A 27,554-nucleotide genomic window follows, 5' to 3' on the forward strand; every position below is an offset into this window, starting at 1 on the left:
GCTTCATGTTGTTGTTGAGGCTCCCCAGAGGATCCACCATAGTCATGTCTCTCTCCTATGTGAACAACAAAGTCAGACAGATGGTTAAAGTCCCACAACAGCAGAAATCCACTGTTTATTTGAGCTAAAAGGCGATGTCCATGATGTTGTACATCAATTTACGTCTGTAATTCATGTTTAAATGCTTTTACAAACTTATTTGACAATTGTCTTAATAAGACATCAAGTGAGCAACAACAGCCATATTCTGTCTTATTTTTTCACTAGTATAGTGAATGATTCTAGGCTAGAAATGAGTTATTAAAGTTGCTGAAACCCCTAAGCAGTGTGCCAGACGACTTTTGGTCACCAATATAAGCCCATTTCTGTGATTGCAAGAATTGCAGCATTAAGATCTGTGTCGCTATTCACAATTTCCCAACCATGGGGGAAAACTCAGGGGAGTTCTCATAGGCTGCCAATTTCCCAACCATGGGGGAAAACTCAGGGGAGTTCTCATAGGCTGCCAATTTCCCAACCATGGGGGAAAACTCAGGGGAGTTCTCATAGGCTGCCAATTTCCCAACCATGGGGGAAAACTCAGGGGAGTTCTCATAGGCTGCCAATTTCCCAACCATGGGAGAAAACTCAGGGGAGTTCTGGTAGGCTGCCAATTTCCCAACCATGGGGGAAAACTCAGGGGAGTTCTCATAGGCTGCCAATTTCCCAACCATGGGGGAAAACCCAGGGGAGTTCTCATAGGCTGCCAATTTCCCAACCATGGGGGAAAACTCAGGGGAGTTCTCATAGGCTGCCAACAACTGACGAGTGTGAGAGAGTGTTAAACAGAGAGTGGAGTAACAAGAATAGACCAAAATGGACCTTTCTCCAAGGGAAACGACACAGGACTTATATTCAGGGAACGAAACAGAAAGCACCACAGCGCTTAACACAGCAGTAACAATAAAACCAAACCAAAATCCAGCTCATTTTTTTAGCCTTTCTACACAGGTCTCTGCTACCGGACAGCTAAGCTGTTTACCGGCGTATCGAACAAAAGAAAACAGAAATCCAACAGGCTTGTCCTTACTGGGGTCACGGCTACGGTCAAGTAACGTCCGGTAAGGTTCCTGTCCATTTGGGTGTGATCAGGGGTGTATTCATTCCGCAGATTCTGTTGAAAAACATTTCTTAAACGGAAGCAAACGGAACGGGGATGAACATATCTGAATTTGTCCCAATAGAAACTCTCGTTTGCAACTGTTTGGACTAATGATTACACCCTAGATCAGCTAGATGCAGGCAAGAGTGTGCAAAGCGGAATTGAATGTGTCGCTGTCTGTCATCTCAACATTTTCTCTCGGCCTGTGTGCACCTACGTAAACTTTGATTCATAGGCTAGGTTGTAGCAACCTCATAATGGGTATAGGGAAAATTCCAGTATCATGTAGTAGCCTAAACCTATCAATGTTACATTGAACTGGGTGAACGGAATATGAATGACAGTCATCCAACATGCTGTAATAGAAATAAGGCCATGCTCATGAAAAAATAAATAATGGTCCTCCCTCATCTTAAACGGCACCGACTGCCACTGGTGTCAGAGTACTTTTGTTCATGTAGTGTACTTCCATTAATTTTTTTAACTGGTACAGGGGGAACTTGTACCATATAAGTCTTGTGAGGCCTGGTACAGGGGGATCTAAAGATGAGTCTTGTGAGGCCTGGTACAGGGGGATCTAAAGATGAGTCTTGTGAGGCCTGGTACAGGGGGATCTAAAGATTAGTCTTGTGAGGCCTGGTACAGGGGGATCTAAAGATTAGTCTTGTGAGGCCTGGTACAGGGGGATCTAAAGATGAGTCTCGTGAGGCCTGGTACAGGGGGATCTAAAGATGAGTCTTGTGAGGCCTGGTACAGGGGGATCTAAAGATGAGTCTTGTGAGGCCTGGTACAGGGGGATCTAAAGATGAGTCTTGTGAGGCCTGGTACAGGGGGATCTAAAGATTAGTCTTGTGAGGCCTGGTACAGGGGGATCTAAAGATGAGTCTCGTGAGGCCTGGTACAGGGGGATCTAAAGATGAGTCTTGTGAGGCCTGGTACAGGGGGATCTAAAGATGAGTCTTGTGAGGCCTGGTACAGGGGGATCTAAAGATGAGTCTTGTGAGGCCTGGTACAGGGGGATCTAAAGATGAGTCTTGTGAGGCCTGGTACAGGGGGATCTAAAGATGAGTCTTGTGAGGCCTGGTACAGGGGGATCTAAATATGAGTCTTGTGAGGCCTGGTACAGGGGGATCTAAAGATGAGTCTCGTGAGGCCTGGTACAGGGGGATCTAAAGATGAGTCTTGTGAGGCCTGGTACAGGGGGATCTAAAGATGAGTCTTGTGAGGCCTGGTACAGGGGGATCTAAAGATGAGTCTTGTGAGGCCTGGTACAGGGGGATCTAAAGATGAGTCTTGTGAGGCCTGGTACAGGGGGATCTAAAGATTAGTCTTGTGAGGCCTAGGTCCTAGAGAAAAACCGACATGTTCGTGAGAGTCTCACCTTTCCACAGAGGGGTCATATTAGTGGGTAGCCCAAACTCTTTGGACGGTAGAAATCTTGCCAGTTATGGTTTTCATATGCACATTTTCGTAGAACAGTTTAATTTAAATTTACAATAACGTCTTCCCATCTCAAAATAATTGTTGTGGTTAATTCAAATTATATCTAAATCTAAATAAAGATTATACAAATCTAAAAGTAACTTCAATTGGTAGAGCATGGCACTTGTAACGCCAGGGTAGTGGGTTAGATCCCCGTGACCACCCATACGTAAAAATGTATGCACACATGACTAAGTCGTTTTGGATAAAAGCGTCTGCTAAATGGCATACAGTGAGGGAAAAAAGTATTTGATCCCCTGCTGATTTTGTACGTTTGCCCACTGACAAAGAAATTATCAGTCTATAATTTTAATGGTAGGTTTATTTGAACAGTGAGAGACAGAATAACAACAAAAAAATCCAGAAAAATGCATGTAAAAAATGTTATAAATTGATTTGCATTTAAACGTACAAAATCAGCAGGGGATCAAATACTTTTTTCCCTCACTGTATTATTATTATTATTATTATTATATGGCAACTATGTAAAAATAGCCAACATAAAGCTAACCAAAAAAATTATTTGCAGCCTGCAGGTAGAAAATCTCCTAATCAAAATAAATCTCCTGTCAATCCCATTGACTACGAATGGCCTACAACGAACTTGAAACATCGTATCAACTGGGTCGGCCAGAAACCCGCGATAGCAAACTTGCAACATTGTATAAAATATTCTGGGCCCTCAGAGTTTTCGATGCCAGTGAGCTCCGAACAGACACAGCTGTAGGCGATTTGCGCCAAGGGATAAGAAGTAATCAGGTCCTATTTTATGATGTTTCCACTGGATCAGAGCAAGACCATTTCTTTCCTTTCACGGCGAGTGATTATCGAAAGGAAGAGAGCTGTTCTCAATTAATGTAAAAAACAGACTTTGTTTATTTCCTGTTTGAGGTGAAGAAAAATAATAATTTGAGAAGCTCTACAGCTCATTAGTGGTGGTGCGTTAAGCCAATCATAAATACTATCAGATCCCCAAATGGGCACATTTATAGGCCTACATTTGTGCGCAGGCCAGGTAGCCTATAGGACTACTTCTATGAATAATCAGGCCAGGTAGCCTATAGGACTACTTCTATGAATAATCAGGCCAGGTAGCCTATAGGACTACTTCTATGAATAATCAGGCCAGGTAGCCTATAGGACTACTTCTATGAATAATCAGGCCAGGTAGCCTATAGGACTACTTCTATGAATAATCAGGCCAGGTAGCCTATAGGACTACTTCTATGAATAATCAGGCCAGGTAGCCTATAGGACTACTTCTATGAATAATCAGGCCAGGTAGCCTATAGGACTACTTCTATGAATAATCAGGCCAGGTAGCCTATAGGACTACTTCTATGAATAATCAGGCCAGGTAGCCTATAGGACTACTTCTATGAATAATCAGGCCAGGTAGCCTATAGGACTACTTCTATGAATAATCAGGCCAGGTAGCCTATAGGACTACTTCTATGAATAATCAGGCCAGGTAGCCTATAGGACTACTTCTATGAATAATCAGGCCAGGTAGCCTATAGTCCTACTTCTATGAATAATCAGGCCAGGTAGCCTATAGGACTACTTCTATGAATAATCAGGCCAGGTAGCCTATAGTCCTACTTCTATGAATAATCAGGCCAGGTAGCCTATAGGACTACTTCTATGAATAATCAGGCGAGGTAGCCTATAGGACTACTTCTAAGCGTAATCAGGTGAGTGTCCTTTACTCAACATTGACAGGAACGCTGCAAACAGAAGATCATTAATAAATTGACAAAACCCAGATTCTGGAACTATTCAGATTCTGGAACTATTCATATTCTGGAACTATTCAGATTCTGGAACTATAAACTCGTAAAATGGAATGAAATAAACCATAACTTGTTTCTCACAAGTGTAGCAGGTTGTTGTGGTCCTCAAACAATGTGTCCACTCTGACAATGAGAACAGGAAGACATTAAGATAGTGCTTACTGTATGTACGGGTGTTAATCAGATCTCCAGGCTTCTCTTCTGCTTCTTTCAATGTGACAGTTCTCTCCTTCACGGCAAAAACGTCTTCCTCTTCTTTCACTGTGACAGTCATCTCCTCCTCTTCCTCTTTCACCCCACAAACTCCATCCTCTTTCTCATCCTCCTCCTCTTTCACTGTAACATTCTCTTCTTTCACTCTGAAAGCTTCCTCCTCTTCTTTCACTCTGAAAGCTTCCTCCTCTTCTTTCACTCTGAAAGCTTCCTCCTCGTCTTTCACTCTGAAAGCTTCCTCCTCTTCTTTCACTGTAACATCCTCCTCCCCTTTCATTCTGAAAGCTTCCTCCTCTTCTTTCACTGTAACATCCTCCTCTTCTTTCACTCTGAAAGCTTCCTCTTCTTTCACTCTGAAAGCTTCCTCCTCTTCTTTCACTGTAACATCCTCCTCCTCTTTCACTCTGAAAGCTTCATCCTCTTCTTTCACTCTGAAAGCTTCCTCCTCTTCGTTCACTCTGAAAGCTTCCTCCTTGTCTTTCACTCTGAACGCGTCTTCCTCTTCTTTCACTGTAACATCCTCCTCCTCTTTCACTCTGAACGCGTCTTCCTCTTCTTTCACTGTAACATCCACCTCCTCTTTCACTCTGAACGCGCCTTCCTCTTCTTTCACTGTAACGTCTTCACCCTGTACTTGTTTTTGTATTGTAACATCCTCCTCTTCCTCCTCCTCTTTCACTAGAGCTTCTTTCTCCGTCCAGCAGACCTCCTCTTCTTTAGCAGGAGGAGAGTAGCTTAGTGACCTCATGGTCGGGGATGTTAGCTAGCTAGGCTAGTGCTAACTTAACCAGCCAGCTAGCTGACTAATAACAACAACACCGTAAATATGAAATTAAATGGGATAACTAACTAGACGACAGAAGTGGGTTTAAAACACAGTGGCTAATATACACGATAGCGTCTAACGAGATTTATTGGTTGGGCTATTTTGTCTAGCAAGCTACCGAGGTGTCTGACTGTTGCTGCTGTTGAAAGAAGCGTCCCGTCCACTAGATTATACGTCACACTAGCATCATAGCCTTAAAGTCCCACATCGCCATCTGCTGACTGGAGTGGGTAACGAAGTTGAGTAAAATGTAGATTTTATTTTCAGACAAAAAGTTAAAGTGTAGGAAGCATTTTTATTTATTTATTTCACCTTTATTTAACCAGGTAAGCCAGTTGAGAACAAGTTCTCATTTACAACTGCGACCTGGCCAAGATAAAGCAAAGCAGTGCGATAAAAACAACAACACAGAGTTACATATGGGGTAAAACAAAACATGTCAAGTCAAAAATACAACAGAAAATATATATACAGTGTGTGCGAATGTAGTATGTTATGGAGGTAAGGCAATAAATAGGCCATAGTGCAAAATAGTTACAATTTCGTATTAACACTGGAATGATAGATGATGATGTGCAAATAGAGATACTGGGGTGCAAATTAGCATTCGTTTTTACTCACCAATGTAACAACAGTGTGGTTAAAGACTTGGGAACTTAGTTGTAGTCACGATCTGGTTACCTATGAAGTACAAACAGTTATGTTTTTGCTTTATTACATATTTATTAACTTATTTCGGATTTCTAAACTACCCACAATGCACAATTTCGCAACGCCATATTGATCTACTCTGTGCTACAGAGTTCCTCTGTGGAGATGTGTCATCACAGTCCCTCATCCGATTTGTCGTTTCCTGCAAACCGGCATACTCCCTCATCTGATTGGTCAAGTAGGCGGGCCTTCTGACTTTGTGGCTGTGGTAACTAGTGACAACCTACATAATTGCCTGTACGTTGTGTCGCAGTAAAACGGGGGAAAAAGGCGGATCCATTCAGAAGAATGAAAACCGCCCGAGGTCACAACCTTATTCTTGCTGGCTTCTCAGAGGTAGTACCAGGTGCCGACTAGCTGTTGTTGTTGAAGAAGCATCCCGTCCACTAGATTATACGTCACAATGGCAGCATCGCCTGAAAGATGCACATCGCCATCAGATGACTGGAGTAGGAAACGCAGTTGAGAAGAAAAACAAAACAAAAATCTATAAAAAAAAGAGTGTATTTTTGATTTCTTTAATTAAATTAAAGCTATGTAACTTTTTGGGCTACCGACCAAAATTCACATAGAAATATGTGTTGTAGATCTGTCAATCTCATTGAAAGCAAGTCTAAGAAGCGGTAGATCTGTTATATGTGCGCTATTTCTATGTTTCCCTTAAGTTTTGTTTTTGCATCTTTTACTTTTGGTTTTGTACACCAGCTTCAAACAGCTGAAAATACAATATTTTTGGTTGTGGAAAAGATATTTCACAGCGGTTGCGGTTTAGACATTCTGCAACCAGGAAATGGCGTTACTATTTCTGCATAGTGCATCTTCAAATAATAATATGACATTAAAACATACAAAGAGAAGCATGTGGTGATTGATTAGTGCAGATTTATCATGAGCATGTGGTGATTGATTAGTGCATATTTATTATGAGTAAGAATTTAAAACAAACTTTACATCTTCTACACATCCGCATTTAAGGCAATTTCTTATTCATTCAGTCAAACAGACAGATAGTATCAAAATAAGCATCTAGCGCTATACTGCTCCTACATGTAACAACACATAGATGTATATAATGAACAGACTAGGTCTATACTGCTCCTACAGGTAACAATACATAGATGTATATAATGAACAGACTAGGTCTATACTGCTCCTACATGTAACAACACATAGATGTATATAATGGATGTCCCCTAGTGCCGTTCCACATTTTGTTAATATTCATCAAATCCTTTTTACAATCCACACCCGTTTTTTCTGACATGGTGGAATAATACTGATTGGAAAAATTCATGAGCTAGTGAATGTTCTTCATGTCATCAACTTATCAATATTATTAGAACAACGTCATCACATTTTCATACATCCCATCATAGTATGGAACGACCATTTCATGTTGACCAAAGTGTCATATATTCAACTTCTCAGATGCATTCAGATTCAGTTTTCAAATTCAGTTCTCTAAATTCAGAGTCAAAACCAGAGACAACATCCTGGTACTTTACCAACAAGGAAAGGTAGAAGAGAGCAGATAGAATCAAACGCTGTGCGTGTAAAAACAGGTTTCTGGCAGTTTCTGAAGCCAATGTGGCATGTTGAATTTAAAATGGTTTAAATTGAGATGTCGTTTCACTGGCCTACGCACAATACCCCATGATGTCAAAGTGGATCTATGTTTTTATACATTTTTACAAATTAATTACAAATGAAAAGCTGAAATGTCTTCGAGTCAATAAGAATTCAACCCCCGTTGTTATGGCAAGCCTAAATAAGTTCAGGAGTAAAAAAATGTAAGTAAATAATGTAATGTGTGCACTTGTATGTGAATGTTTTGTTGTCATTATTTAACCAGCCATTTAAATGAATTAACTAAATATTTGAAATGAGATAATTGAATAAGACAAAGTATATAGAGAATAAATAAAGTCCCAGAACTGTCAATAACTTTATACTTATTGCTTAGGTTCTGCTCATTACTGTGTTGTCCGGTTAGAACACCATGTTGAGGCCCATTACTGTGTTGTCCGGTTAGAACACCATGTTGAGGCCCATTACTGTGTTGTCCGGTTAGAACACCATGTTGAGGCCCATTACTGTGTTGTCCGGTTAGAACACCATGTTGAGGCCCATTACTGTGTTGTCCGGTTAGAACACCACGTTGAGGCCCATTACTGTGTTGTCCGGTTAGAACACCACGTTGAGGCCCATTACTGTGTTGTCCGGTTAGAACACCACGTTGAGGCCCATTACTGTGTTGTCCGGTTAGAACACCACGTTGAGGCCCATTACTGTGTTGTCCGGTTAGAACACCACGTTGAGGCCCATTACTGTGTTGTCCGGTTAGAACACCATGTTGAGGCCCATTACTGTGTTGTCCGGTTAGAACACCATGTTGAGGCCCATTACTGTGTTGTCCGGTTAGAACACCATGTTGAGGCCCATTACTGTGTTGTCAGGTTAGAACACCATGTTGAGGCCCATTACTGTGTTGTCCGGTTAGAACACCATGTTGAGGCCCATTACTGTGTTGTCCGGTTAGAACACCATGTTGAGGCCCATTACTGTTTTGTCCGGTTAGAACACCATGTTGAGGCCCATTACTGTGTTGTCCGGTTAGAACACCACGTTGAGGCCCATTACTGTGTTGTCCGGTTAGAACACCATGTTGAGGCCCATTACTGTTTTGTCCGGTTAGAACACCATGTTGAGGCCCATTACTGTGTTGTCCGGTTAGAACACCATGTTGAGGCCCATTACTGTGTTGTCCGGTTAGAACACCATGTTGAGGCCCATTACTGTGTTGTCCGGTTAGAACACCATGTTGAGGCCCATTACTGTGTTGTCCGGTTAGAACACCATGTTGAGGCCCATTACTGTGTTGTCCGGTTAGAACACCATGTTGAGGCCCATTACTGTTTTTGCATCTTCAAAGTGGTAGTAGGCATGTTGTGTAAATCAAATGATACAACCCCCCCCCCCCCCCCCCCCCCAATCAATTTTAATTCCAGGTTGTAAGGCAACAAAATAGGAAAAATGCCAAGGGGGGTGAATACTTTCACAAGCCACTGTATAATTTATTCTTACTTTTGTTAAGTTCAGTCACAAAATGTCTAAATTGACAGAATGTATAATCAACCAATCAGCTGAGCAGCCCGACTTGTCTAAATTGACAGAATGTATAAATCAACCAATCAGCTGAGCAGCCCGACTTGTCTAAATTGACAGTATGTATAAATCAACCAATCAGCTGAGCAACCCGACTTGTCTAAATTGACAGTATGTATAAATCAACCAATCAGCTGAGCAGCCCGACTTGTTTGCCCCCTCTTTTGCTTATTCATTTTATTTTATAAGTCAATTAAAGACAAATTCCTATTTACAATGACGGCCTACATTGAACCATACATTTGTTCAATTCATCATCAATCTAGGGGGCTCTAACAGTTTTCACAGTTAACGTCTTAACAGCTGCTTGTCAACAATTGGCAAGAATAGTTTGACAAATTCTTCCAGTGCTGCATCTGGATTCACTTCCTTATACACATCAGACCAACATACAGTACCAGTCAAAAGTTTGGACACACCTACTCATTCAACAGTTTCTTTATTTTTAAAAAATGTTTTACATTGTAGAATAATAGTGAAGACATCAAAACTATGAAATAACACATATGGAATCATGTAGTAACCAAAAAAAAAAAAAAGTGTTAAACAAATCAAAATATAGTTTATATTTGAGATTCTTCAAAGTAGCCACCCTTTGCCTTAATGACAGCTTTGCACACTCTTGGCATTCTCTCAACCAATTACTGGGCAGCTTATCAGAGAATAATCAATCAGGCACTTGTGAGTGTCAGTTGGGGTGTGTGTGTGTGTTGTGTGTGTGTGTGTGTGTGTGTGTGAGAGAGATGTTGAGCTGAAGCTACTGACCCCGGGAAGTTGATGGAATTGTTTTATTTTGTATTTCCATGAAACTTTACAGTATGAAAATGTATCCACTCACCATAAGAGCGTCTGCTAAATGACTAAAAAACAATGTAAATGGATTAAGACCTACAAAGACAAGTAACTGTTGATTGATTAGTGAAGATTTTTAATGAGTGAGAATAAACTTATAAAAAAAAAAAAAACATAACTTCTGCTACAGAATTGCATTGAACCTTTTCACACGCGAGTTCCAAATATCTCTAACGGTCGCCCCAGGTGATGTCAGAATGCACTCACTGTTCCAGAATGTGATTGTTACGCAACAGGACAGTTAACACGCGCTGCCTGCTAATTATCTATAGGATTCATTGTTTCAACTTGTCAATTTCAAATCATTTTCTACACAAGTTGTATTTTCTAAACAGCAGTTTGAATTGAGGCGTGTTCCAGCCTCCTCTAATTCACATAGAAGAAGCACATTTCAGTGTCGCAGACGATTTATGTTTGATGCTTTACTGAGCCGGACAAACTTCCCTCTTCGAGGAGAGCCCTTCCCCATTTTTTTTTCGCACACATTTGAGACATTCTTGCACAAACTGGCACATTTTCTGGCTGGCGCTCGCATTAGCTCCATTCCGATTATTGCATAGATTGTAATGGACACCTATGATGTGTGTAAAATACTTTTTTTTGAAGGTTGTACTGATTATAATGAGCTAATGCTAAGCTATTTGCCAGCTATGTGTGGCGCCATGTTTGTTGACATTATACAATACATTCTGGGTGTCACCTAAACGTCTGTCAGACCAAAGATGTTATAATGAGGTGAAGGAATGGTTCACTCGTCTTTCGGGTAAACTTCCGGAAGTGAATGAAGGGAAGTGAATGATCGTAGACGACACACCCCCTTCAACATGCATACTGCAAACAGACCAAACTCATCATCTTGTCTCCTCTTATTAAATCGGATTACTTTCGATTTCTAGAAAGTGTTTTACTCAATTATTTTGATCAATGTTGAGCTCACCCGTGATGTGATGAATTATAAATAGTAATTGCTATTAGCTCATTCATATTGCGATTTCTGTCAGCTGAGAGTTATTTAAATATGACCGCTTGCGTTACGTCAATCTTTCCTCAGTTAGCGCTAGGACTAATGTAGCCTACACTTTCCGGTTTGGATGATTGTGTTATGCTGTCGCTATTTCTGTGAATGTCTGAACATTTGCATCCCAAAAAAAAATAAAACAGGTCACATTCAGGACATAACTTTGTAAGGACTGTGTTTGTACGAAATGTTTCTGTGAAAAAAAACAGTGTGGCTAGCTCAAATTATGACTGTTGCGTCAATCGAAACTGGACGTTCTAAATAAGCGTTCTAATCACACCGGTTTGAGCGTACGCTGCAGGGACCTCTGTAGAATGATCACACCTGTTTGTTGGTACGTGTGAAAAGGTTAAGCCAATTTCTTATTAATTCAGTCAAACAAACAGATAGTATCAAAAATAAGCATCTAGCTCTATAATGCTCCTACATGTAACGATACATAGATGTATGTATATAATGAACGTTCACTAATGGCGTTCCACATTTTATTTATATTCAGAAAACTCATTAGGAATTTGGGGCACCACGGAAGAAGTTGTTTAACGAGTTACCATCTCCCGAATTAAACTCTTAGAAGATATATGTTATATATATCGATAAGTCACTTATTAAATAATTACCTCTTGTCAGTCTCATTCTGAACTTCGCATAAACCTTGAACCTGCAAGAACCCTAACCTTATTGATGAATCAGCAATACACAAATTGGCTTAATTATTATATATAACTAACTAAATAACAACAAAATACAAACACACACACACAGGTTGTTGATTACTAACGTAATACAATGAAAACAGGTCCCTAGTGGACTGGACTAACAATAGCATGAATGTTTGGGTAGAAGGAGGTTCAGAGTGGAAGGGAGAGACAGAGATTCAAACTATCGTGGTTACTATGGAAACTACGCTACACGGAAATACAAATGCTTAAAACCCCCACTAAAAGCTCATTTGTATTAGAAATGCAACATGTATTTACGTGTAGCTGTCCTCGATAGTTGAGTTGATGACTCTGGTTTGCCCACCAGAGATCCAAATGTCCTTGGTAGAGTTTCTGGTCGTAGTGGTGGTTAGAATGGTTACTTCAGATGTACCAGCGGTTGTCGGAGAGGGATTGTCCTTCCCAACTCGTGTCTTTTAGTGAAAGTTCTCTAGACGACTATACATGCCAGCTGCAGACCGAAATGACAAGGTCTAGTACATTGTCTCCTTCTTCACCTCGTGTAGAGGTTGAGAGTTTCAGAGTTTTCTCCATTTCAAACGTGTGGATTAACGACTCACGTTTTCCTGGTCTTTCTGGTCTTAACCATTTTGTAACGTGTAGCTTCAGCTTCACGCTTCCTGGTCTGGTAGAAATTCAACCGTTTGCAACAGCCGGTTTATACCGTAGTGTGCTCGGTCTTCCTTTGGTGATGGAGTTGTAGTTTTAAACCATTTTGTATCGTTTAGCTCATGCGTCACGTCCGCTGGTCTAATGTTAATTTTTTTATGCACTCGGGGTAAAAGGGGCGTTCCATCATGTTTGTGCTCATCTGGGCGTGGCCACTGACTGGGAACAAATCAATATGGAAAACAATAATCTCATCTACAATGATAAAATCACATTGTCATCTTCACTAAAGTATTATTATACTTAATCATTTGTTTTATACAACAATTTGATGCAAACCTCATAACGGGGAAGTGTAGCCCCCCCCCAGAGATACAGTTATGTTGTTTCACCGTCTTTAATGACATCACAACATAGTAACGAATTTGACATGATTGTTCTTTAAGTCCCCACCGACCATTTCCCACATTATTTTAAGTAGGGATATTGTTTCATTATCCACTTTTGGATGTTGGAGTCTTGGTGGGAATACTTCCTGTGTCTCACATGGAAATTCCCTCTCCCAATACTGCATGGCATGGAAAAGAAAGTTTCTGCAAGGAATTTACGACCGGTCATAAAACTGGCCCCCAGGAAAGGGGGTGTTCAAACCTTTGCCTAGCCGGCATCTTTGATCCTCAGCCCATGAGGGAAAGTCATGATAACAGAATATTAACTTATAAAAGTGAGATTTTCACTAGGCAATTACTTTAAAAATAACATTATTAACCTGTTCCCAAGCTTTTAAAATAACGGTTCTGTTCCAGAACAGTAGAGATCACTTTCGTTACCGGTTCTGTTTCTGTTCCTCAAATGTTTTGTTATTTTCTGGTTTTAGGTTCTGTTCCCTGAACTGGTTCCAACTCCTGTTCCTGACTGGGCGCATTGGAAATACTGTGTGTATTCTCTCATGCCTTTTCAGGTTCCCTAACCGTGTAAAATCCTTTCCACACAGACAGCAATGGTAAGATGTCTCCCCTGTGTGTGTCCTTTCATGCTCCTTCAGGTTCCCTAACTGTGTAAAGCTCTTTCCACACTGGGAGCATTGGAAAGGCTTCTCTCCTCTGTGTGTTTTTTCATGCATATTCAGGTTCCCTAACAGGGCAAAACCTTTTCCACAATGGGAGCATTGGAAAGGTTTCTCTCCTGTGTGTATCCTTTTATGTTCCTTCAGATGCCCTAACCTTGTAAAACCCTTTCCACACTGGGAACATTGGAAAGGTTTCTCTCCTGTGTGTATTCTTTTATGTACTTTTAGGCTCCCTAACTTGGTAAAATCCTTTCCACACAGCGAGCAATGGTAAGAGTTCTCCCCTGTGTGTGTCCTTTCATGCTCCTTCAGGTTCCCTAACTTGGTAAAACCCTTTCCACACTGGGAGCATTGTAAGGGGTTTTCTCCTGTGTGTGTTCTCTCATGCTTTTTCAGGTTCCCTAACCGTGTAAAACCCTTTCCACACTGGGAACATTGGAAAGGCTTCTCTCCTGTGTGTATTCTCTCATGCCTTTTCAGGGTCCCTAACTGGGTAAAACTCTTTCCACACTGGGAGCATTGGAAAGGCTTCTCTCCTGTGTGTATTTTCTCATGCTTTTTCAGCTTACATAACCACTTAAAACTCTTGTTACACTGGGAGCAGGAGTGTGGTCTCGCTGGTTTGGGCGTCTCTAGGTCTTGTTCCCCTGATGGACCCTTTCCACTGTCAGAGTCTGGTCTCTCTCCTGCCAAAGACAAACAGAGTATTTGGTTAAACAGAGAGACCTAAATGAAATCTCCATATGATAAAAACAGTGTTCTTATGACGTTTAATCCAGACTTGCTGGAACCAACTGCAAAATACACGGACAATTAAAATATTGATAGGGAAACTAGTTGCTGAGGAAGTGGCTGTTGTTCTGGATGGTGATAGGTTGTGCTGGTATTGTAGTCTGTTTTTGATTTGATTTGGTCTTGTAAATGTTATGTGCAGGGCTCCCTTGTGAAAGAGACCCTGGTCTCAATGGTGACTCCCTGTTTAAATAAAAGGTTAAAAGAAAAGTCCCTCATAAGGCTTTCTGCAAGGTTTTGTCTATATCTTACCTATCATAGGAATATCCTTTTCCGACTCAAATAGGATTTCCTCAAGACTGCTCCGATGTCCAAAATATTTCAAATCGACATTTTCCTGATATCAAACCTTTAATGTTGCATGTATTTGAAAATATCTACATTGGTCAGTCCAAAGTTGCTTTTTAATTCTGTCATGGAAATAAATGTATTTCCTATTACCAAGTCATTTACGGTTTTCTATGCCTTTAGTTTTCCATGTGGACCAAATGTATCAGTAAATTCTAAAAAGCCTCCCAAGGATTGTTCCTTAGGGGTGTGTTTTTAGGGAGTGATATTATTTATTGTAGAATACGTTTCATTTTCTTTCATTTTCTTCCATATTGTTATAGTGTTCTTAACTATTAAAGGTTGTTAAAGTTCTTAGCTTGATCTTTTGAAAATAAACTAGCCTTGGGTGGTGAGTTGATCCAATTCCAAGTCTGGGAGGTTAAAACCCCCCTCAGACTGAGGAAGATGTAAAACTTTCCCTTTTTAATTCTATGACTTTTATTTGCCCATATAAAGTCTGTTATGCCCGAGTATACTTTTTTAAAAGAATGTCTTCGGTGGGGTAATTGGTATATGGGGTATTACAGAGAATAAATATACAAACTTTGGGAGCCATGCCATTCTGAAGAGGTTTATTCCACCTGTAAGATTTATGGAATATTGTTCAATTGAATTAGATCTGCTTTCATATTGTTGAGTAATGGAATAAAGTTATCTTTATTTATTTGTTGTTTGTTGTCATTTACTAAGCATCCTAAGTATTTAATATTTTTGTGGTCCTCTTAAAGGACTGCTGTAGCTCATTAGTTATTATTGCCATTCTGAAAATATTTTTAGCAAGTGGGGCATTGAGTTTTCAATATTGGTCAGGTATATCAGGAAATCGTCAGCAAATAAGTTTAGTTTATATTCATGTTTACCAATACTGATACCTGTTACGTTTGGGGTCCTGTCTAATTCTTTCTGCAAGCGGTTCAATTGCCAGTTCAAACAGGAGAGGGGAGAGAGGACATCCCTGTCTTGTGCCCCTTTCTAAAGCTATTTAACCAGATAATGTATTATTTGCGTATATTTTTTGCTTCAGGACATTTATACAATATTTTTTATAAAATGTATTATTTCAGCTAGAAAGTTGAAAGCTACCCAACGTTTTGAATAGAAAAGGCCTTTCAAGACGGTCGAAAGCCTTTTTGGGATCAACAGCCATTATTGATACATCTATATTTAGTTTTTTAGCGTATTGTATTAAACTGAAACATGTTCTTGTATTTGTTTGTAAGTGTCTTTTTTAAAATTATAAACCCTGTTTGGTTGATATGTATCAAGAGTGGTAAGACTTTCGCCATTCTATTATTTATGAGCTTTGTTGTTATTTTATTGTCACAATTTATTAAACCTGTAACTCTCCAGATTTTCCCGATATAACTGAAATAACAGTTTGATACATGGAACTAGGAAGTACTGACTTGAAACTAGGAAGTACTGACTTGGAACTAGGAAGTATTGACTTGGAACCAGGAAGTACTGAGTTGAGTGACGTGTTGTCATCTGTTTAAATAGGGGGGCAACTTTGTTCAAAAATGTTAAATAGAATTCTATGAATTCTAGAATTCTATTCTATTCTTATTCTAAACTGTCCATTCCTGGTGCTTTTCTCTTTGCGAATGTGTTAACAGTGTCTAATATTTATTTTTGCGTGATCTCTATTTATATTGATAATTTTTTTGTCTGCTGATAATTGCTTAAGGGTTTTTGAGTATAAGAAGGATCAGTCCAACTGTTGTTTAATTCTGATTTATATAGATTTTCATAAAAGCAAAAAAAATTGTTATTGTTGTTAACCGCTTTGTTTCTAACGCATTTGTATTTTTATCTTATGAAATTATAACTGGTTAGGTGTGTATTCGTTTTGTGAGGGCTGCGAGATGTTTACCAGGTTTATTTTCCATTAAGTATACTGAACAAAAATATAAACGCAACATGCAACTATTTTAAAGATTTGACTGAGTTACTGTTCATATGAGAAAATCAGTCAATTGAAATAAATAAATTAGGCCCTAAGCTATGGATTTCACATGACTAGGAATACAGATATGCATCACCTTAACAAAAAATGGGCCTCACAATCTCCAAATGTTTTTGTAGTTGTTTGTTTTTGTAACCCTTCTTCCTCCCCAATTTCGTGACATCCAATTACATTATTACTCCCGTTACAGTCTTGTCCCATCGCTGCAACTCCCGTACGGACTCGGGAGAGGCGAAGGTCGAGAGCCATGTGTCCTCCGAAACACGACCCTGCCAAGCCGCACTGCTTCTTGACACACTGCTTGCTTAATCCGGAAGCCAGCTGCACCAATGTGTCGGAGGAAACACTGTACAACTGGCGACACGAGTCAGCGTGCATGCGCCGGCCCGCTACAAGGGGTCGATAGAGCGCGATGGGACAAGGACATCCCGGCCGGAGCGGGTTGAGAGGTCCACATTACTAAGGATCTATCATGGTCCACACACACCCACACAGTTGTGATAAGGGCACAACAGTACCTCTTCTCCCTCAGTAGGCTGAAAAGATTTGGCATGGGTCCTCAGATCCTCAAAAAATTATACAACTGCACCATCGAGAGCATCCTGACTGGTTGCATCACCGCCTGGTATGGCAACTGCTTGGCATCCGACCGCAAGGCGCTACAGAGGGTAGTGCGTCCGGCCCAGTACATCACTGGGGCCGAGCTTCCTGTCATCCAGGACCTCTATACCAGGCGGTGTCAGAGGAAGGCCCTCAAAATTGTCAAAGACTCCAGCCACCCTAGTCATAGACTGTTCTCTCTGCTACCGCATGGCAAGCAGTACTGACGCACCCAGTCTGTAACCCAAAGGACCCTGAACAGCTTCTACCCCCAAGCCATAACACTGCTAAATTGTTAAAATAGTGAACCAAATAGCTACCTGGACTATCTGCATTGACCCTTTTTGCACTCACTTTCTTTTTCGACTCATCACATACGCTGCTGCTACTGTTTATAATCTGTCACTTTATCCCTAGTTATATGTACATACCTACCCCAATGACCTCGTACCCCTGCACATGGACTCGGTACTGCTACCCAGATTATATAGCCAAGTTATCGTTACTCGTTGTGTATCTATTATTACTTTTATTATTACGTGATTTACCTTGCTATTATTTCTCCATGTTCTTTCTCTGCATTGTTGGGAACGGTCCGGTCTGTAAGTAAGTATTTCACTATTAGTCCAGACTTAAAATCTGATTTGAAACATTTCATCCCAGGTAAGACATTTACTTGCAGTCCGTTTAACTTCAATCATTACTTGTAGTTGTATAGTCCGTTTTAGAGATGGGCATTTGACCTTTTTTTTGACTGTTCGAGTACTCACATAAAAAATGTTGAGTACTCGAATGAAAAGAAAAGCTATTTAAAAAAAAAAAAAATTTAGAATAAGGGCGACGCTGGAAATTGTTTTGCGCATTTATCTATATGCCAACAGTGAGCAACAACGCCTAATTTATCATAACCATTAAAGATAACGAATCCTAATTGCTAAATTGCCTCATATATATATTCAGTCAATAAAAAAACAAGTGCCATTTAAGATTCATTTATTGAAACTGTAATATCAACTGGTTATATTATATAATGGAACACAATCTTCAGAAAGGCTGTGCAATGGCATAGCCTTGTTTTGTTAATTTAGCAGACAAGATGCAGATCTTATTTCTCGAGCCCTTATCACAGTCAAGACACACATTTTATAGAAAGAAATACATGTAACAGATAACAGAATAAAATAGAACAGAACCGTTATTCTTAAAGAGTGATAATTTGAAATGGGGCTCAATTTGGCAAGTTGAAAGACACATTTTTCAGGGTTACAAACCAAAAGTCATAAACCCTGCTCGTTTCTACAATTTCTCTTCTTAAAAACAGATTTTAAACCTAACCCTTACCACACTATTAACCTTACACCTAAACTTAAATTGACCAAAAAGCAACAAAACAAACAAATCATTAATTTTAAATATATAGCCAATGTTGACTTTATGGCTGTGATAACTAGTGACAACCGAAAAGTAGTCTAAGTGGGAAATGACGCAATTATTCCTAAACTGCAGCTCATTGTTGGAACGCATATTTCCCTACTTCAGCCAACCGGTCCATTTAGAATGTGACACAACTGTCATGACTTGGCAAGGAATGTATCTTGTGTATCCCATCAGTTAGATATGTTTTTATAGCCATTTATTTCTACAGGCGTACAGAGCACGCCTGTGTAGAGGGAGGAGCTGAGGGAGACACAGAGGAGAAAGGGAATTCTGGGAGCAGAACTGTGTGATGGAGGGAGGGAGGGAGGGAGGGAGGGAAGGAAAGAGGGAATTCTGGGAGCAGAACTGTGTGATGGAGGGAGGGAGGGAATTCTGGGAGCAGAACTGTGTGATGGAGGGAGGGAGGGAATTCTGGGAGCAGAACTGTGTGATGGAGGGAAAGAGGGAATTCTGGGAGCAGAACTGTGTGATGCACGGCTTGGTTTATTTTATGTTGTGTCCCGCAAATGCAGATGTACAAATGGAACACTAGAGTCAAAGCAAATTAACGTTGTCTTCAAGACAACATTTCAACCAAATGTGACTTGTTTCAGGGCAACGAGGCATATGTCGCGCGTCACTACTTCACAGGAGAGGCATTTGAACATAAAAAATATATATATATATATATAAGTTTCTCTGGTATGTGTTTGGGTGAAATTTATAGGTATGTGTTTGGGTGAAATTAAAATTTTTGTTTTATTCTATAAACTACCGACAACATTTCTCCCAAATTCCAAATAAAAATATTGTCAGTTAGAGCATTTATTTGCAGAAAATGACAACTGGTCAAAATAACAAAAAAAGATTCAGTGTTGTCAGACCTCGAATAATGCAAAGAAAAACACTGCCCCCAGGGCTCAGTTCTAGGCCCTCTCCTATTCTCGCTATACACCAAGTCACTTGGCTCTGTCATATCCTCACATGGCCTCTCCTATCATTGCTACGCTGACGATACACAACTAATCTTCTCCTTTCCCCCTTCTGATAACCAGGTGGCGAATCGCATCTCTGCATGTCTGGCAGACATAGCAGTATGGATGACGGATCACCACCTCAAGCTGAACCTTGGCAAGACGGAGCTGCTCTTCCTCCCGGGGAAGGACTGCCCGTTCCATGATCTCGCCATCACGGTTGACAACTCCGTTGTGTCCTCCTCCCAGAGTGCGAAGAGCCTTGGCGTGACCCTGGACAACACCCTGTCGTTCTCCGCTAACATCAAGGCGGTGACCCGATCCTGTAGGTTCATGCTCTACAACATTCGGAGAGTACGACCCTGCCTTACACAGGAAGCAGCACAGGTCCTAATCCAGACACTTGTCATCTCCCGCCTGGATTACATTTACATTTACATTTTAGTCATTTAGCAGACGCTCTTATCCAGAGCGACTTACAGGAGCAATTAGGGTTAAGTGCCTTGCTCAAGGGCACATTTACGTCATTTAGCAGACGCTCCCATCCAGAGCGACTCACAAATTGGTGCATTCACCCCATAGCCAGTGGGATAACCACTTTACAACTACTGCAACTCGCTGTTGGCTGGGCTCCCTGCCTGTGCCATTAAACCCCTACAACTCATCCAGAATGCCGCAGCCCGTCTGGTGTTCAACCTTCCCAAGTTCTCTCACGTCACCCCGCTCCTCCGCACACTCCACTGGCTTCCAGTTGAAGCTCGCATCTGTTACAAGACCATGGTGCTTGCCTATGGAGCTGTGAGGGGAACGACACCTCCGTACCTTCAGGCTCTGATCAGTCCGTACACCCAAACGAGGGCATTGCGTTCATCCACCTCTGGCCTGCTGGCTCCCCTTCCTCTGCGGAAGCATAGTTCCCGCTCAGCCCAGTCAAAACTGTTCGCTGCTCTGGCACCCCAATGATGGAACAAGCTCCCTCACGACGCCAGGACAGCGGAGTCACTCACCACCTTCCGGAGACATTTGAAATCCCACCTCTTTAAGGAATACCTGGGATAGGATAAAGTAATCCTTCTACCCCCCCCCCCCCACAAAAAAAAAAAATTGTAAAGTGGTCATCCCACTGGCTATAGGGTGAATGCACCAATTTGTAAGTCGCTCTGGATAAGAGCGTCTGCTAAATGACGTAAATGTAAATGTTAAATAAGTGAATGTTCATTTTTAAACAACACAATACTAATGTTTTAACTAAGGAAGAGTTCAGAAATCAATATTTGGTGAAATAACCCTGATTTTCAATCACAGCTTTCATGCGTCTTGGCATGCTCTCCACCAGTCTTTCACATTGATGTTGGGTGATTTTATGCCACTCCTGGCGCAAAAATTCAAGCAGCTCGGCTTTGTTTGATGGCTTGTGACCATCCATCTTCCTCTTGATCACATTCCAGAAGTTTTCAATGGGGTTCAGGTCTTGAGATTGGGCTGGCCATGACAGGGTCTTGATCTGGTGGTCCTTCATCCACACCTTGATTGACCTGGCTGTGTGGCATGGCGCCTTGTCCTGCTGGAAAAACCAATCCTCAGAGTTGGGGAACAATGTCAGACAAAAAGGAAGCAAGTTTTCTTCCAGGACAACATTGTACGTGGCTTAATTCATGCGTCCTTCACAAAGAAAAATCTGCCCGTTTCCAGCCTTGCTGAAGCACCCCCAGATCATCACTGATCCTCCACCAAATTTCACAGTGGGTGCAAGACACTGTTGCTTGTAGGCCTCTCCAGGTCTCCGTCTAACCATTAGACGACCAGGTGTTGGGCAAAGCTGAAAATTGGACACAGAGAAGATTACCTTACTCCAGTCCTCTACGGTCCAATCCTAATGGTCTTTTGCAAACCTCAGCCTGGCTTTTCTTTTCTTTTCATTGATGAAGGGCTTTTTTATAGCTTTGCACGACTTCAGCCCTGCTTCTAGGAGCCTGTTTCGAACCGTCCTCGTCGTGCACTTCACCCCAGCTGCCGTTTGCCATTATTTTTGTAGGTCACTTGATGTCATCCTACGGTTCTTGAGTGACATTCGAATGAGTTGGCGGTCATCCCGGTCAGTAGAGTGTCGTTTTCGCCCTCTGCCGGTCTGTAGCTTTGTTGTCCCCAATGTCTGCTGCTTGACCTTGTTCTTATGAACCGCCGTCTTTGAAATTTTAAGGATGGAAGCAACCTGACGCTCACTGTATCCCTCTGCCAGTAAAGCCAGAATTGAACCCTTCTTTTCCTCACTCAAAAATGTGGCATGGTCAATAGTTATTTTTTGATTAATATTACTTTTGAGGTACTATTAGCACTGTTTTTGTCATCCAGCTGATTCTATTGCAAGAGGATAGTGATAACCACAGCAGTGGTTTTTATACTTTTCCTCGTTAAATAAGATTTGGTTAATGTGATCACCTAATCAGTACCTAATTCAGTAGAATGATGTGTGCCTGTGTCAGCTTTATGAATTGGAACTATTTTGTCAATTTTCAGTTCATAGGGCACAATAGATCAGCCCTTAGTTGTGTGTTATTCACAATAATCCACAGGTTGTCATGCCTTATTGCTTCAATAACCTGTGGCCAGTTTCTATAGAACATTTAATCCAGATCAAAATGATCCCTGTCTTGATTCTGTCCTCTTCATCATTTGAAATCAGACATGAGTTGGTTGTAATAATATAAGTTATATGATGTGGTACCATAGATATTTCAATCATATCAGTCTGTCTTACTTTAACTAAGTGGTCCTCTGTAGCTCAGCTGGTAGAGCACGGCGCTTGTAACGCCAAGGTAGTGGGTTCGATCCCCGGGACCACCCATACACAAAAATGTATGCACGCACGACTGTAAGTCGCTTTGGATAAAAGCGTCTGCTAAATGGCATATTATTATTATTATTATTATTATAACTAAAAACCATATAACAATTTTTGTTAATGATGTAAAGCTTCAAATCATGTTTTTTTAAATAATAATGTTGCTTTCATGGGATGTGGAAGTATAGAGACTGATCAAAGCAGAAATACTATTTTTTTACATTGTAGAATAATAGTGAAGACATCAAAACTATGACATAACACATATGGAATCATGTACTAACCAAAAAAGTGTTAAACAAATCAAAAAATATTTTATATTTGATTATCTTCAAATAGCCACCCTTTGCCTTGATGACAGCTTTGCACACTCTTGGCCAAACTTTTGACTGGTAGTGTATATATTCAGAAATGTTTAAGGGAGATTCCAGTGTTAAGTATATAATTTCAGTGTCCGGATTTACATTTACTATGTTACGTCTAGTCTATGAGACCAGGATGTAAAACGAGGTAGTTGTGATCAATATGATGAACCCGTTTTCACAACATTTACATTTACTATGTTACGTCTAGTCTATGAGACCAGGCTGTAAAACGAGGTAGTTGTGATCAATATGATGAACCCGTTTTCACAACATTTACGAACCTGGTGATATAAAACAGTGTGAATCTAATAATGACAATCGACTTACTCATGAGAAAATTTAGCAAACTGTTAGCGTTTTCATTTGACTTAGAAAGAGTAGGACCACATCGACTTCAATTCATTGTAGCAATATACCTGAGAACACAGCGTGTAAGTCAGTCAGTCCTCTCAAGTCAGATTGAGACGTTCACTTGTAGTCATGGCAATCGATCTTCTTTCCATCAATAAATGCAAAAGGACCGCTGAAAGACGCTCTCTTCCCCTCTTCTCTAGCCGTTCTTTTTTGTTTTAAGGGAAGGGGTTCCATCCTCCCAGGTCGATGGCCTGGTGGGGGATCGTTTAGGGCCAAAGTATTGGGATGGCCTGGTGGGGGATCGTTTAGGGCCAAAGTATTGGGATGGCCTGGTGGGGGATCGTTTAGGGCCAAAGTAGTGGGATGGCCTGGTGTAGGATCGTTTAGGGCCAAAGTATTGGGATGGCCTGGTGTAGGATCGTTTAGGGCCAAAGTATTGGGATGGCCTGGTGGGGGATCGTTTAGGGCCAAAGTATTGGGATGGCCTGGTGGGGGATCGTTTAGGGCCAAAGTAGTGGGATGGCCTGGTGTAGGATCGTTTAGGGCCAAAGTATTGGGATGGCCTGGTGTAGGATCGTTTAGGGCCAAAGTATTGGGATGGCCTGGTGTAGGATCGTTTAGGACCAAAGTATTGGGATGGCCTGGTGGGGGATCGTTTAGGACCAAAGTAGTGGGATGGCCTGGTGGGGGATCGTTTAGGGCCAAAGTAGTGGGATGGCCTGGTGTAGGATCGTTTAGGGCCAAAGTATTGGGATGGCCTGGTGTAGGATCGTTTAGGGCCAAAGTATTGGGATGGCCTGGTGTAGGATCGTTTAGGACCAAAGTAGTGGGATGGCCTGGTGGGGGATCGTTTAGGACCAAAGTAGTGGGATGGCCTGGTGTAGGATCGTTTAGGGCCAAAGTATTGGGATGGCCTGGTGTAGGATCGTTTAGGGCCAAAGTATTGGGATGGCCTGGTGTAGGATCGTTTAGGGCCAAAGTATTGGGATGGCCTGGTGGGTTTTTAGTGTATAGGTGCAGGGTTAGATGGTGGTGCAATTTAAGGCATGGAGAGGCAGCCTTTAGTTACTATGCCCCCAGCCTCTGGGGCATGGAGAGGCAGCCTTTAGTTACTATGCCCCCAGCCTCTGGGGGATGGAGAGGCAGCCTTTAGTTACTATGCCCCCAGCCTCTGGGGGATGGAGAGGCAGCCTTTAGTTACTATGCCCCCAGCCTCTGGGGCATGGAGAGGCAGCCTTTAGTTACTATGCCCCCAGCCTCTGGGGCATGGAGAGGCAGCCTTTAGTTACTATGCCCCCAGCCTCTGGGGCATGGAGAGGCAGCCTTTAGTTACTATGCCCCCAGCCTCTGGGGCATGGAGAGGCAGCCTTTAGTTACTATGCCCCCAGCCTCTGGGGGATGGAGAGGCAGCCTTTAGTTACTATGCCCCCAGCCTCTGGGGGATGGAGAGGCAGCCTTTAGTTACTATGCCCCCAGCCTCTGGGGCATGGAGAGGCAGCCTTTAGTTACTATGCCCCCAGCCTCTGGGGCATGGAGAGGCAGCCTTTAGTTACTATGCCCCCAGCCTCTGGGGCATGGAGAGGCAGCCTTTAGTTACTATGCCTCCAGCCTCTGGGGCATGGAGAGGCAGCCTTTAGTTACTATGCCCCCAGCCTCTGGGGCATGGAGAGGCAGCCTTTAGTTACTATGCCCCCAGCCTCTGGGGCATGGAGAGGCAGCCTTTAGTTACTATGCCCCCAGCCTCTGGGGCATGGAGAGGCAGCCTTTAGTTACTATGCCCCCAGCCTCTGGGGCATGGAGAGGCAGCCTTTAGTTACTATGCCCCCAGCCTCTGGGGCATGGAGAGGCAGCCTTTAGTTACTATGCCCCCAGCCTCTGGGGCATGGAGAGGCAGCCTTTAGTTACTATGCCCCCAGCCTCTGGGGCATGGAGAGGCAGCCTTTAGTTACTATGCCTCCCAGCCTCTGGAATAGCCAGAGAACCTGAGGGGGGCCGAAACTGTGGACATTTTTAAAATAGCTCTTAAAAACACACCTTTTTAGCTTGTCTGAAATGTGCTGTATAAATAAAGCTTGATTTTATTTTATTTGATAGTGGGAGTGTGACTCCGTTACCCCCACGACCTTGTCCTTTAGTTCAACAACTGCAGTGTTGTGCTTCTGTTTTTAAGACAGGACTTACTGGTGTTAATCAGATCTCCAATCTCCTCCTCTTCTTCCAATATGACAGTTATCTCTCCCTCCTCCTTCACTCCAAGAACGGTATCCTCCTCTTCCTTCACTGTAACAGCCTCATCTTCCTTCACTGTAACAGCCTCATCTTCCTTCACTGTAACTTCCTCCTCTTCCTTCACTGTAACTTCCTCCTCTTCCTTCACTGTAACTTCCTCCTCTTCCTTCACTGTAACTTCCTCCCCTTCTTTCTTTGCTGTGACATCCTCCTCTTCCTTCTCCTCTTTCACGACAACGTTCAGCCACAGACCCTCTTTCTCCGTCCAGCAGACCTCCTCTTCTTTAGCAGGAGGAGAGTAGCTTAGTGAGCTCATGGTCGGGAATGTTAGCTAGCTAGGCTAGGCTAGTGCTAACTTAACCAGCCAGCTAGCTGACCAATAACAACAACACCGTAAATATGAAATTAAATGGGATAACTAACTAGACGACAGAAGTGGGTTTAAAACACAGTGGCTAATATACACGAAAGCGTCTAAAGATCTTCAATGTTTCGGCCATCAAGCTACCGAGGTGGCTGACCATTGTCATTGAACTATAAAATAACATGACTGGGTTGTCACTTGTTACCACAGCCACAAAGCTAACATTGGCTATCGTAAAAATTCATGAAAACAAACATTTCCTTTTTTGTCTTCATTTAAGGTCAGGGTTAGGCATAAGGTTAGCAATGCGGTTAAGGTTAGATTTTAAGTCCGATTTTAAGAACAGACGTTGTAGAAATAGGCGGGGTTTAGCCATAATTATGACTTTGTGACTGTGGTAACTAGTGACGACAGACTAGCTGTTGTTGTTGAAAGAAGCGTCCAGTTCACTTCCACGTCACACTCTGGCAGACTTGCCTGAAAGACCCACAGCGCCATCTGCTGACTGGAGTTTGAAACGCAGTTGAGATAATGTTTAATTTTATTTTCAGACAAAAAGTAAATTTTCAAAGACTGGTTTTATTTTATTTTCAATAATATTATTATATCACATTATATGAAACGTATATAGAGGGAACCTCAAAGTTCTAATTGTTCATTTGAAACATTTAGGCTGGGATTCCATCTGAATCTCCTTAATGTCATCCCCTTTGTCTCTCACTGAACGTCTTTCTTTGACCCTCTCTCTCCCTCTCTCTCTTTCACCCTCCCTCCCTCTCTCTTTAACCCTCTCCATCTCCCTCTCTCTCTCTCTCTCTCTTTGACCCCCTCTCTCCCTCTCTCTTTGAGTCTCTCCCCCTTTGACCCTCTCTCTCCCTCTCTCTTTGAGCCTCTCCCTCTTTGAGCCTCTCTCTCCCTCTCTCTTTGACCCTCGCTCTCCCCCCCTCTCTTTGACCCTCTCTCTTTGACCCCCTCTATTTGACCCCTCTCTATCCCTTACACAACACACCCCCAACACAGTTGACTCATAGCAGTTCTCTATGGAACCACATGAAACTCACAGGTGAAACTCACATGATGTAAGATGACCTGAAAGAGTTATTCATGCAGACAGTGCGATTGATAGGTGAAACTCACAGGCCTCATGAAGCTGAAGTAGTCTAGGCGCCCACGATGGTGAGGGACACAAACCACAAAGCCAAGATGGCCACCAGCGTGGTGAAGGGGATGGCTGCCAAGAAGCCCTCCACCCACAGGATCAGGTTAACCAGGAAGAAGTCTGCAACCAAGAGAGGGAGGGAGATAAAATGGTTTGGGGGAGGGGAAGGGAAGGGACAATCAATATCTCACTGGGGGAAAAAAATGGCCAACCACATCACCCTCAAAGTCTAGACGGGTTTGAAGATGCATGTTGATGTGTAGAAGCTGCAAGGGGGCATTAGTGAAGGGGCTAAGATACACATTACACCAGGAGTGCTGATCAAGGGTCAGGTCCCACCAGTCCATATCACTAGATCTGTCTGCACTGGGTCCAGATAAGACAAGCTGACCCTAGCCCCCTAGTATGTGCAACTCATACTTTACATGGCAACTCATACTTTACATGGCAACTCATACTTTACATGGCAACTCATATTTTACATGGCAACTCATACTTTACACGTGCAACTCATACTTTACATGGCAACTCATACTTTACATGTGCAACTCATACTTTACAT

General features: G+C 42.0%; 1 protein-coding gene across 2 annotated transcripts; it reads right to left on the bottom strand.

Moving 5' to 3' along the window:
• Positions 1–25,867, bottom strand: LOC311122626 (uncharacterized protein). Of its 2 annotated transcripts, XM_084196968.1 has the most exons (3): positions 25,422–25,867; positions 14,171–14,287; positions 1–55 (listed from the first exon to the last, which is right to left on the bottom strand). In XM_084196968.1, coding segments are annotated over exons 1-3 (483 nt in total). In that variant the 5' UTR covers positions 25,786–25,867; the 3' UTR covers positions 1–53. The 2 variants fall into 2 exon arrangements, with proteins under 2 accessions (XP_084053094.1, XP_084053093.1); XM_084196967.1 differs by lacking the exon at positions 1–55 and having other exon boundaries at positions 12,995–14,287.
• Positions 25,868–27,554: the final 1,687 nt, after the last annotated feature.

The sequence above is a fragment of the Coregonus lavaretus genome (genome assembly GCF_964263955.1).
Source record: "Coregonus lavaretus genome assembly, contig: HAP1_SCAFFOLD_774, whole genome shotgun sequence".
Classification (NCBI taxonomy): Eukaryota; Metazoa; Chordata; class Actinopteri; order Salmoniformes; family Salmonidae; genus Coregonus; species Coregonus lavaretus.